The 13075-nt window shown below is 43.5% G+C and overlaps 1 protein-coding gene across 1 annotated transcript; it reads right to left on the bottom strand.

Moving 5' to 3' along the window:
- Positions 1-8482: 8482 nt before the first annotated feature.
- On the bottom strand, positions 8483-12756 carry CBLN2 (cerebellin 2 precursor). The gene is made up of 3 exons (XM_004579435.2): positions 12278-12756; positions 9510-9629; positions 8483-9194 (listed from the first exon to the last, which is right to left on the bottom strand). The coding sequence occupies exons 1-3, from the start codon at positions 12632-12634 to the stop codon at positions 8997-8999; spliced, it is 675 nt and encodes a 224-aa protein (XP_004579492.1). The 5' UTR covers positions 12635-12756; the 3' UTR covers positions 8483-8996.
- Between the last annotated feature and the right edge of the window lie 319 nt (positions 12757-13075).

Genomic DNA, 13075 nt, shown 5'->3' with positions numbered 1-13075 from the left:
TTCAAAGCACTGTCTGCCTTACCTTTTAATAGGAATGCAGTGCCTTTATTTTTGCAGTATCGTATACAGCAAGGTAAAAGAAAAGCAGTAATGATGAATTATTTTTTTGCTAAAATAATAAAAATATGTATTAGGTGGCTTGGTCATTAATCTACCTTCAGAATCAAATGTAAGCCTCGTCCATGTGAGGTGTCAAAGCAAGGAAAGGCTGTGAGAGCTACCAAAAGCTTTCTTAGGAAAGCATCTGAAGATACGGTTTTTTTGTCTTCTTATTGCCTATCTATAAATGCTATTCCTCTCATTTAAGAATGTAGGGAGGACATGTAACATTTAACGTGAACAGATAACACTTTCCTTCTCCAAAGAGTGCCTTTAACTTCAATGAGATTTGATTTTGCTGGTTATGTTTTCAGGGTAAGACATCAGATATTCACAGGAACTCTCCTTCTCCCGGCCCTGAGATAGTTTGCCAGTCGTAGTTAAGCAAAAGATTCATGAACTGTTCTGAAGCGGCAAGTGGCTCAAATCATGATGGCTTATTGGCTTCTTCTTCTTCATTTCTTGGGTTTTACTCCAGAATCCTATAAGCTGAGCGCTCTGTGGCCCATAGGTTGCAAAAATGAGCTAATTATATTTACAAATTTGACTGTTTTGAGGTTGTTTCTGCAAAGTCATCATTAAAAAATTTAAAATCCTTTTCACATTGCTCGTGGGGAAGATGATTATGTGAGAGACCAGAGTTTGGTGTTTGTTTATTTGGGCTTTTTTTTTTTTAATAAGTGAGCCAGTAAATTTGCAGCAGCTATGGCAGTGTTTCTCTCCTAATGACAATAAAGTGGGTTTTGTATTTGTAGCACCTAAAGCTAAATTGTCCTGTAACAACTAATGTTTTGGGCCTGGCATGGTAGCCTAGTGGCTAAAGTCCTCGCCTTGCACATGCCAGGGACCCATATGAGCGCGGTTCTTATCCCAGCAGCCTTGCTTCCCATCCAGCTCCCTCCCTGCTTGTGGCCTGGGAAAGCAGTCAAGGATGATCCAAAGCCTTGGGACCCTGCACCCATGTGGGAGACCTGGAAAAAGCTCCAGGCTCCTGGGTTTGGATCAGCTCAGCTCTGGCTGTTGTGGCCACTTGGGGAGTGAATCATTGGACGAAAGATCTTCCTCTCTGAATCTCCTTCTCGCTGCATATCTGCCTTTCATTGATGATAATAATAATAAAATGTTTAAAATAAAAAACAATGTTTCTTTGGAATAACCATTACACAAACAGTTATGATTGGTGGTCACTTATGATTGGTTTTCTTTTTCGACAAAACGTCCTTTTTTTTAAAGTGTTCCCCATTCTGAGTTGCAATATGGCAGTTTTGAAAATAGGTTCTGAAGTTAAGAGTTGTTAGCCACCTACTTGCTCTGAGACCTTGACCACAAAATCTAATCATGTAAGCCTCATTTTCATCAGCTACAACATGGTACCACTGAAAGCAGCTACTTTGTGGGCTGTCATGCAATTCAATGGAGACATAATTGCTCAGCACTCAGCATAATGCGAGTGACATTAAGTGTTTATCATCAACAGAGGCAGTATCATTCTCCAACATACTTCTTGTATCTGCAATTTCTTCTCATTAATATGAAGGAGGAACCCATTATAACTTGCACTCTATTCTTCATAATATAGCTTTCAGTAATAGATTGGAAGCACCACAGGAAAAAAAATCCTGGGAAGGCCATTCAGAGCATCATTTCTTAACATTTAGTTTTGTTTGCATTTATGTTTCAAAGACATTTGAAATATGAACAATGGAGATGAGAAACAATCTCTTGACCCTAAAACATCAAGAAATCTTTCTGAAGTTTTCAAATTATACAATTATGTCAATTTGCATTTAGCAAAAACAAAGTACCCTCTTGTCCTTCTATAACTTGATGTAAGGGAATTCCCAGAGAACTCTCCCTGGAGCTTTTTTGCATACTAATTATTCTGTGCCTTAAATCACAGCAGTAGCACCATCTATTGGGGAAATTCTTTTTCCTGAAATCAGTATTTCTGCTATTTTGGAAGGAAATGTTACAAAGTGAATGTAATTTCTTTTCAAGTCTCCCTTAAGATCAAAAGAAAAGTTTGTCCTAATCACTAATTTCTGCTAATGAATTTAAGTAGAAATTGATAAAGATTATAAGTTAAAATTGTGTGATGTTCACTGTGCAGTACATATTGAGACATTAAGTATCAGACAGTAATAGATCTTTGGGGAAAATAAGTCTTCCCCAGTTTTCACAGTCTGATGCACTCATGCCTTTTGCCTGCTAATGACTGGGGAGATGCAGCAGTTTACCTGAGAATCCAGCCCCATGTCAGTCTTCTGTGCCAGAGTGATTCAGATGCAATGGGTGAACTCTAGATTAGGTCATGAGCCACTGATCAAAACTTTCTATTGGATTTACAGCACCAGATGGTCTAATTGTTTTCAGAAGTTCTCAATCTCTGTCTGGGAGGCCAGATGTGATTTCTACCTTCTGGTAGAATAAAGTCTTAACATCGAACACAAGAAGCATATTGTGAAACACAGCAAATAATTGAGATAAAAACTTAGTAGAAGTGCAGCTAAACACCCCAGAAAAAACAGTTGGGCCTCAGATCCCTGTGGTGAGGCTCAGGTTTCTATTAGGACACAGCTCAAAGTGCACAGAGGGCATTCTGACAGCAAGTTAACTTTGACCATCCGTGTTTGCTTAAGTTAGTGTGCACACCACACAGGCGCACACACATACACACATTTGTTTACATCCCTGAATATAAAACATCCAGAATTCATGTTTTCTGCTAGTGTTCTCCAGGTTCACCTTTACCTTGTTGGTCTACTTCACTTAGCTCTTCATTCTATTCATAAGGCTAACATCTTGTAAAACAAAACAAAATAAAACAAAACCCAAAGTGCTGTCTTTGGCTCTCCACTCAGTTCTGCATATACAAAACTTGCCTGATGGGGATCTTGCTAAAGGTCTCTTTCCAAGGTTTTGATTCATGTTCAAGCATGTGTCTTCCCAAGTGATTCACTACATTGAAGGCAAGAGGAAATAATGAAACTGCAAAACAGACTATGACAATTTAGCCTGCATATGCTAAAACAATGAAGATCCATGATATTTGGACAATCCATCCTAACACTTCTAAAATTAGGTCCTGCAGCTTCGTCTGCTCTGCATTTGCTAAATATCCCAACACATTCTTCAGAGAAGCAATGGGAATGAATGAGCTCTTAGTTGGGAGATGAAGCGGTGGTCAGCCCAGAATGTGATGACAAAATAGCATTCTTTCCTCTGTATGTAGATATGTGATTTCATTGCTCACCTCAGTAAATATGCATTTGATTGTTCACTCCAATCCACCCATCAGTTTAACTGAGCATCCCCCAAACTGGTTTTCCAGTGTTTTTAACAAGACAAGCTCTTGGAGCACTCAGTGTGTCTGTCTGTGCTGTCATGCTGAAGTTCAGGCTGGCCGCTGGGCAATGAAAAGAAACTACCTATAGTCTGTTCCGCCAAAAGTAGATAATTCTTTATCAGTAGCACAGTTGCTCTTTCCACTGACAGTTTACAAGTTCAGAACAAAGCCCACAGCATGCCACTCTACACAGTGCTTGGAAATACGAAAAAAAAACAAAACAAACAAACAAACCTGTATCATGTTTTCATACCTTATTTTTTTTTTTTACTGATACGCTACTGTCTAGGAGTGTTTATTTATGATCTAAATGTTTCAAAAAATATTATGCTTTTATAGCTGGTAGCATTCTTTAAGATTCCTAAGAACACTTAAATGAGGAACTTTAGTAATATGAATTTTTTGTATTTACACAATTAATGCTGTGCTTTAGATCTGAAATCATTCCTCTGTGAAGTCAGCACCATTATAATGTACATCTGTGGAATAAGGACCTGGAAATACTAAGATGCCCTATAATTTGGGGGGAGGGCGGTATAAGGGAAAAGAGATTAGTAGCAGCATCATTATGATTATCAATGGTTGAGATAATGCCAGAAAGTGTTAAGCAATTTGCTCAGGAGTTCCATATCACAATCAGTGTCAGCATTTTTTAATCCAGTGCAGGGAGAAACATTCCTAAGGAATGGAAGAGAACAAAATTGGAGGCATTGCTAGTCAGGAAGCAAGGCTGGTAGCGAGGGGCTCACATTAGCAGGTAGCTTCCATTTTGTTAGGATAATGCCAGGGCAATGCAGAATTCTAGCCCCAGGGAGTCCTGCTGTAGGCAGTAAGAAGAGGGAATGAAGATTTCTTTCCTAAATTAAGTTGTCAAGGAGCTCATTTACACTACCCAGTGAGTGCATGTGGGCAAGCTGATGAAAATGATGATTTATGATTCTGTTGGCACTTAAGTGATTCCAGTGATGGAGACCCACAGCAAAACCCATTTAGGAAGATAAAACAGAACTCCTGTTATCTGCAGGAGGTAATGTCACATGATTTTTGCCCTTACAAATTTCGAGTTGTCCTACTGGGTTTGGGAATGCAAAGAAAGCTCATTTACTTAAGATTCATATTGTAGCATAACATTACTATACAGACTTTCATGCACACCATTTTTTAAAAGTTTACATTCATTGGTATTCTGTATAATTTTTTTTCAACTTTTGGGAGTAGAGGGAGGATCTGTTCAATCATACCACAAGTAACTGTAACATGGTGATACTTAACCTTTTAAATGTAACACTCTCTCTACAAAAGCAGAAAACACATACTTTGGTGAATTTTATGTGCAAAAGTATGTTTTAAAATGCTACACAAATACACGTAGAGACTTAACTAATACTGGCCATCATCAACTAACACAATATATTAAGAAGATACAAAACAGATCGTTTTTAATGGAAACTATTTTAACTCACTTCAGTATATTTGGTATGCTTACACTTTATATACCAAGAAATAACTTGATCATAATTTTAAAATATGTTTGCATTTTCTTTTTTAGTATCAAGTGGTAGCCTTTGAAAGAGAATTTCAATGACAAGTACATTTTCATATAAGCAAGGCAAAGGGGTGAAAGCCATTGTAGTTCTACAATTAATCTCTTTCTGTATTTACACAATTTTTCACAGAATGCACTGAAAAACCTTCAGGTTGAATTTAATAATGTAGTCTGGTTTGGGTGACTTCTCCCCTTCTTGGCACTATGATATAATAAATATAATGTAAAAGAATCCTTTATCTGTGCGCTTCAGTATTGTATACTTGCAGTGTTGTGCAAATATAAGCAAACATCGACTATATAACCCATAGTAACATCATCCTGCTGCAACATGGTTCCTTATAAAAAGATTGAAGAATCATGGTTCAATCCGGAGAACAGTCTGCCACCAAAGCATGACAGAGCATGACAGAGCATGACAGAGCATGACGGAGCATGACAGAGCATGACAGAGCATGACAGAGCAGGCTCCAGTGTTTGCTTATATAAAGTGAATCACCAAAATTTTCCCTCACATACTTCTATGTGTCAGGAGGATGTGGCAAATTCACATATTTTATTTTTGTATCACTGTGTTAGAAATTCAAGTGTGTATGTCCACATATTTATAGACAGACAGCATGTATATATACACATGTAATAGTATATTTGTAATAATAGAATATGATCACTCCAATATATATCTGATATCAAGAATAAACCACGAATGAAATCAAAGGTTCAAGGAAGGAATTTTTTGCTTTACACATATTTTCTAACTCTTTTGATGCTCCATATAAGTGGAATTGGCCATTTCGGAGACAAGTGCGTGAAGGTAACTTTACAGAATTGCATGGTTTTTCATGCTTCTACCATCTCCTTTTTGAGCAGTCACAGAAAGCACATTTTCAAAATGCAGTATCGCTTGCACATGAATGCATATATTAAAAACACTAGGAGGAGAGGAGGCGCAGGACTGACAGGCAGTAAACATGGTTTCTCAGGACCTCAAGTTGAATTACCAGGGTTGTGTTTCAAATGATGATGTATCTGAGTGGAGAAATGGCATTATCTTAAACGAATCTGCAGTTTCAGAGTACTAACATTTATCAACATAAGGAACTTACTGTGACACTACCATAACACTGTGTCATTTTATTTTATGTTTAAAAAGTATTGGTATTGCTCTCTAGAATAGCAAGGGGTAGCTCAGTAACTTATTTGAGAATTGAATTAATAATCAAATGTGTAGATTTTAATATCATCATCATCCCCCAAAATCATATTAAAGAAAACCTCAGTGCAATGCTGCGGCTTTAATCATCCATGGGGAAATATGGAAATTTAGTCCACAGGAAATTGCCCTCCTATGAGCTCTTCCTTTACAATACTTCCAAAATCTGTTTTTCCAGAAGTGCCCATCCTGGGACCGAACCCCCCTTTCCACAGTATTCTACACTTGTCAGGCACTGGTGCAGGTCCATGCCACTTGCCTGCAGGCCACCTGCTCCTGACCTTGCTTAAGGTGAGAAGATCAAGAAATACATAACAGAAGTCTGCTTTCAGAGGTTATAATACATCTGGGTTTGTTACCCAATAAAGAGAAAATAGGCATTTTGGTCTGACCTATATAAATTTGTGTAGACCACATACTGCAGCTTCATAAACCTCAAAGATTTTAGCCAAACAATGCCTTGGTCAACACTACAGTCGACGGTAAACAACTCCAAGCCGGTCAGCACGGCTGCTTCCTAATGCGCTTGCTGGCATCCATCTCAAGGAAAAAATAATAATAAGGATGCGATGGAGCCATCAGGAGAAACCTTTTTCTTTTCTTCCTAGTATAAAATCAACTCCTAAAATATATTTATTTTTAGATGGATCAATATCATAATTTATTTATTAGGCAGTATAGTCTGATAACCACCTATATGTAATAAAGCTATAAATACAAATATGAACACTACATCTTAAGTGATAGAAAATGACAGGCATTCATACACTTTTAAGTCTTAGAAGCACTGCTTTGCGAGTGAGGTTTCCTATTTGTTTTAAATTGAACATAATGCAAAGGAAATGGAGAAAAGATTGAACTAATCATGAACAATAGGACACCAAAAACTGCATTCCAGCACCCTCTTTTCGTGAATAACATCAATGACAGATGCCCGTGTCCCAAGGGCGTCTCCTAATCCTAGAGCCAATGACCCTCACACCTGTTTAGATCGGTTTTTCTTTTCCACACAAAACCTAACAACATTTTAATCTATATTAAATTCTGCTTCCTGCTATGTAGTAATATTCTTAAGCTGCTCATTTTTTAAATTTCTACAAGCATCGCTCTAGCTGTGCTTGGATGGAGCACCTCCCCACACTCACAGGGACTCTGGAAACAACTGCCTCTTCAAATGCCAGTTTCCTTTACAACAGAGGTTGGAGACTCACAGGAACTCGTTGCATCCAAGCTGACGTGTGACAAAAGCCACAGCTCACTTCTCATGTGGCCGTGTGTCCACGTGCCTCAAGGCCTTGACCGTGGCAGCGTAGATCGCATGGAGACGATGTGGAGGGATAAGAGCAAGCCAGACATCAAACCCCTTTATTCTGAATCTTAAATTATGACTTTTTATCATCAACATTTTGGTTACATTGTTACACAAAGGACAAATTAACATCCGGTTTGAGGTCTCCTCTTGGATTGCTTTGGAATTTAGTGACATTTCCTTGGCATACAGAGCCCGCACCCATCAGCTCAGCTATGTGTGTCTTGAAAACGCTATTGCACAAGGTGCCAACACAAGATGGATTTGTAAACCACTCCTCCAGTGCCTCAGCCAATACCTTTAACCACTGTGCCTTCCAGGTGGCCTCCTGCCAGGTACCCACAACTGTCAACACATTCTGTCCCTCGGCAGATCCAAGGGCTGTCCGTAGAAGCAGGTGCTGGTCCTGAAGTCTCCGAGGCAGCTGATCACTGGGCAACCACTCCACAGCAGATCCCAGGATGAGAACACACCGCTGAGAAGTCCTGGACACACATTGCAAAGACACTGAGGTGGCTCCAGGAGGTTTGGTTTGACAACTCCCACTCTCAGACAAGGCAGGCCCACCCAGGGATACCCAGTTCTTAAAGGTGCATCTGCGACAATGTCTTTGAAATAAGAGGCAGAATTGTCCAGTTGCTATTTTTACTTTGATACACTGATTTTTGTTTGTTTGGTTTGTTCTCTTTCAATAAAAAATATTCAGATCTTCGCTTTGTTGGGTTTGGTTTGGTCTCATTCAAGAATTCAACATATATTTTCTTTCTCTGACCCCAGCAAAAAAAAAAAAAAAAAAAAAAGTGGGGATGAAGAGGAAGAGATGAATATACAAGGAAAAGTAAAGCTTTCTGAGAAAAACAAACACAAACAATACAAAACAGAAGTCTCAGTCCAATCGTGCAAAATTTGCTTCTCTGAATAAAGCACTTCTTGACAGGTTCACAATGTCCCATCCCCCTCCCCCATCCACACAACCACCCAGGAGTAAAACAGACTGAAGGGGAAGCCGTCCTTTTTCTTAAGGCTCTACAGACACACACAGAACACATGTCAAGGACTGCCCAGTAGGCGGATCTCGGCTGGGTTCTGGCTCTGAGCCCTGCTGTGAAAACCTGCCCTGGGTCCTGGCTTCAGCGGCATTCCTTGCATCGGGACAACACAAAGAACCAACAAAAGGAGATCAAGTCAATGGTCTCCAACAAGAAAATCCGATATTGACTTCACAATCACAGCTACAAATTATTCAATCGATCTCTCAGTTCTCCTTCAGACCTAGTCGTCTAAAACACGTAAGAGGCTGGGTTTCCGAAGAATGGTCAGTATTCAGAGAAAACGCTGGAGGTGCCGAAGGAAGCCACTCTTCTGACGAACAGTCCAAAGGTGGTTGGGAGCAAGTTGTCCTGCTCGGAGAGTTCAGGAGGTTGCAAGCTGTGGGTTCCTGGGTCCAGATGGCCACGCCCCTGCCTTCCACGAGTCTCTGAGTCTATAGAGGAAAAACCAAGAAGCCCGAGAAGGTGGAGTACTTCCAGCCTCCCATGAGGTTGCCCCTCTCCAGTTTGAGATGCACTTTGTCCTCCCTCTCCATGAGCAGCAGCACACCATTGCTGGCAGCTTCTCTGGTCACATCCTGGTCTCCTGCGAATGCTGAGATCACCGGGTAGCCATTTTGCATTAAACTGACCTAAAATGCAGAAGGAACAGCTCAGCAGATCTCAAGAAATTCCCGTGCCACTCACACTCCTCCGTGCATCATATGTGTATGTACACACACTCATATGTACATATATATATATGTATATATATATATATACACACACACAGAGAGACACACATTGTTTGCTTCTCTTTCCACAATGCACTGCTACCCCCGTATCTCCCTTTACGGCCCACTCGAGAGTGCCTGCTTAAGACCACTCCCATCTGGCCCAGAGCCCAGTTCCATGGCACCCCATCCTCCCACACCATGTGAAACGATCCAGTTTCCAAATCTACCTACCTGAATGGTCTGTCTGTTATACACTTTGACCACGTGGAAGCTGAAGCTATAAATCCCTTTTCTTGGTGCTACAAATATACTGGAGGCCAGGTCAAAATGGTTGCCAATGTTTACTAATACCTGAAAAACAAATGAAAGCACAAACAAGCATAGTGGGTTCTCCTCGGCATATACCTTGATCACACTCAGTGGGCCAGGTCGCGGTTTCCAGGCATCCCCAGGAAGAGTGGTGCTGAGAAGGAGTTCATCTCAGAGTTGCTCCTGACTAAAGATGCTCAAAATCCACACTGTCTGTACACCCAACAGGGGGACACGAGTCCAAGGCACTGAGACAGCAAGAGACCCATGGGACAGTAAGCTCAACCCACAACACACCTTTTCTGAACAAAAACCAGGTTTCCAGACACCCTGGGAGACGCAAGGGTTGCGGAAAAAGAGCCTGTTAAATAAGCTCATGCACATAGCCCCATGTTTGGACATGACCTGAGGTGCACAGAGAGAAAATTTGGGGAACTTTCATTGCCTACTATTCCCAGGCACCTGGCACACTCTGGCAGCTCACAGAAGGCATTCAAGAATGGCTGCTCAGTGAAAGCTTTGGGGATAAGCACTGGTTCCTGTTTCTCCTTGCTTTCCTCTGAGCCATGTATTTCTCCCTTAGTTCAGTTTCGATTTCATACAGATGAGTTTGAATAAATAAACAGAAATTCAGAATAATCACTTGGAAACCCTCAGCCCAAACTAAGGAAACTCCACACCCTGCAGGAAAGCACTTTGACACCATGCAATCTCCTCCAGCACAGGTGGGATTTAAGTCACAGGCAGAACTGACCCCTCACTGTGACCCACCCCTCTCAGACTGTCAACCAAAATCACACCTTTTGGTCTAGGTCTTTTCCCTCTTTCTCTGCATACACAAATGCACAATGGGAGGGGGAGGGGAAATAAAAGTATGGCCTGTTGGGTGTGAAATCGCACCAAGACCAAACCCTAGATCAGAGAGCTCCTCACTGCACGAAAAGCAGTTTCAGCCGTGACACCTCTGGTTGGTATTTCTTACACACGCATTGCTGATGGATGCTGTGTGGCTCCCAAAGCAATGTGAAACGCTGCCAATAACAACTGCTGACATGACTCGAAGACCGTGCCATGCCATCATATTTAACCAGCTGTGCGCATCAGCCCAGCGCACAGCCCCGCAGGCCGTGCAACTACTCTGGGCTGTACTGCTGCAGACCAACCCCCTGGACACCTGCTCTGGGCTTCCCAGAGGCCAAGCCCCGTGGACACCTGCTCTGGGCTTCCCAGAGGCCAAGCCCTCAGTCCTCACAATGCTCCAGGGAAGAAGAATGGAGTCTCCATTTTATCCCTGCTGCAGCCCTCCAGCCCAGCTCAGTCTTAGATGGGTCAGTTGAGGCTCAGTGTCATATGGAAGGACCCAGCCAGTTCCCCCAAAGCTGGCAGCAGTTACTCCCTAAAGGGCGACTGGAGAACCAGTATGTAACCTGCCTGGACACAATTAGCCCAGCTATAACAATTTACACCTGAGCAAAGTGAGGATTGTGAAAACGCTATGAAAGTTGCTGGTAAGAAACTGGTAGATGAGTTACAATAATGCAATAACAAGACCACACTCAGAACCTCCTGTCATACCTGTGTACAATTAACATCTTTGTCACCGAGGTCTCCATTACTTGAATATAATCTTTTAATATTTTATGAATAAAAACGAATAAGAAATGCTCCACCTACTCCAAACTGTTAATTATATGAGTCTTAACTGAGATTAAAAAACAGAATGTACTACAACATTGGACTAGAAGAGAGGTGTGTGTGTGTGTGTGTGTGTGTGTGTGTATGAGTGTGTGTCTGTCTTGGGGGAAGGGTTGTCACTCCAGCGTTCAGAGCTAATTAAGGACAGTGACCAGTCACCCCTTCCACTCTCCAAATATTGCTGAGTACTCCATTCTGGGGCAAGAACGTGCAGGAATATGAGCTGATACCTCCAGTTTTGAAACCTCCATATAGTTTTAAATGTTTTTCTGGAAAAAAAAAATCAAACAAATCAAAGTAGGGACATACAAAGCAGGCCCTGAACCACCGCTCACCCAGGAAAAGGCTGCCCCAGGCTGCCCGTCTCTGGTCCTCCTGCAGAAGTGAAGTGCCTTGGGGTGAGTTGAGGCATGGCTCTGTGCTTTATGCACTGTCCTGGCAGTGAACATATATGCCACCTACTTTCCATGGCTTTCACAGAAACACAGCTGTATTTTGCTTCGCATTGACACAACCGTTCCTGTGTTTCCTGCTGTGCCCCAATGCATTCTCCCCTGCTCCTTGAAGGTACACTTCCCTCCCAAAGCCCACCCCTCAGAAACCCCTCCCCGCGTTTTGACAAGTGGCTGAGGGAGGGAGACCTTTGCTTCGGAAAGATCATGAGCATGGCGAGTTTTAAAGGTATCAACCCGCACGTGGGAATCACAGCCGCCTCAGTGCCAAGTAAACCTGTCTTTTGGAGAAACGAATTCCCCATTTTCATTCTTAGTTCCACATCTCAGCCTGGGCAGCTGTGAGGGACCCTCAGTTGCCCCAATGTCAAGTAACAAGAGGGAACAAAACAACTGAGTGAGAAGGGAAAATGTGGGAACAGTTCCTTGGAAAACAGAAACAACAGAGAGGCTGAGGAGCGCATGGGGACTCTCCGGCCCTTCACCTGGACCCGCGCCCCCTCCTCCCTGGAGAGCAGCAAGGAGCACAGGCCAGTGGCTGACCTGGTCGAAGTAGATGGTCATGGTGCGGTTGCTCATCTCGGATGGCTCGTGGTTGGTGCTGCGCGTGGCGGAGAAGGCCACCTTGGCGCTGCCGGAGCGCACCGAGATGCCCAGGGAGGAGGTGACAGCGCCGTCGGCCGAGGGGCTGGAGTCGCACACCACCAGGCACTTGCCCTCCAGCACGATGGGCTCCGTGTCGTTCTGCGCCCGCACAGGGTAGCAGGCGGGCAGCAGTAGCAGCAGCAAGGCCAACGCCGCCCCGAGGCAGGAGCCACAGGCGGCCGGCTCTCGCAGCGCTTGCCGGCGCCCGGGCATGGTGTGCAGCGGCCCGCGGGGGCCCCGGCCCGGCGCCTGCATCCGGACTCGGGTGGAGGCGGACGGAGCGGGCAGGGGGCGCACTGGTATGCGTCTGGTGCGCCTTCTTTGGCCTGGGTCTCCTGTTCCGATGAGCAAGGCCAAGGTAGTTCTCAGAAGAGAAGCTTCAGCGGACCTGTCGGGGCAAAGAGCCAGCCAGAGCTTAGGAAGGTGAAGCCAGGACGCCCTGAGCGGAAGAGAGCCAGGGAGCAGAGGCATGCTACCCTTCTGCCATCTCCTCCAAGGCCACCTCCCTGCTCTCCCACTTGACACAAGCCTGTAGACCACCTTAGCGCACCCCTGAGCACCCCTGAGCCGCGGGCTGTGTGGGGAGCTGCGAGGTGGGAAGCCGCGACTCTGGGGACCTGGTCCCGCAGGTCTGCGACCTGAGACTGCATGTGCTCCCTGATGCGCACTCAGACACAGCAGAGGGGGCTCAGGACT

This window comes from Ochotona princeps, chromosome 18 (genome assembly GCF_030435755.1).
Source record: "Ochotona princeps isolate mOchPri1 chromosome 18, mOchPri1.hap1, whole genome shotgun sequence".
Taxonomy (NCBI): Eukaryota; Metazoa; Chordata; class Mammalia; order Lagomorpha; family Ochotonidae; genus Ochotona; species Ochotona princeps.
Note: the sequence above shows the minus strand (reverse complement) of the source record. Positions and strands in the feature narration are given on the sequence as shown.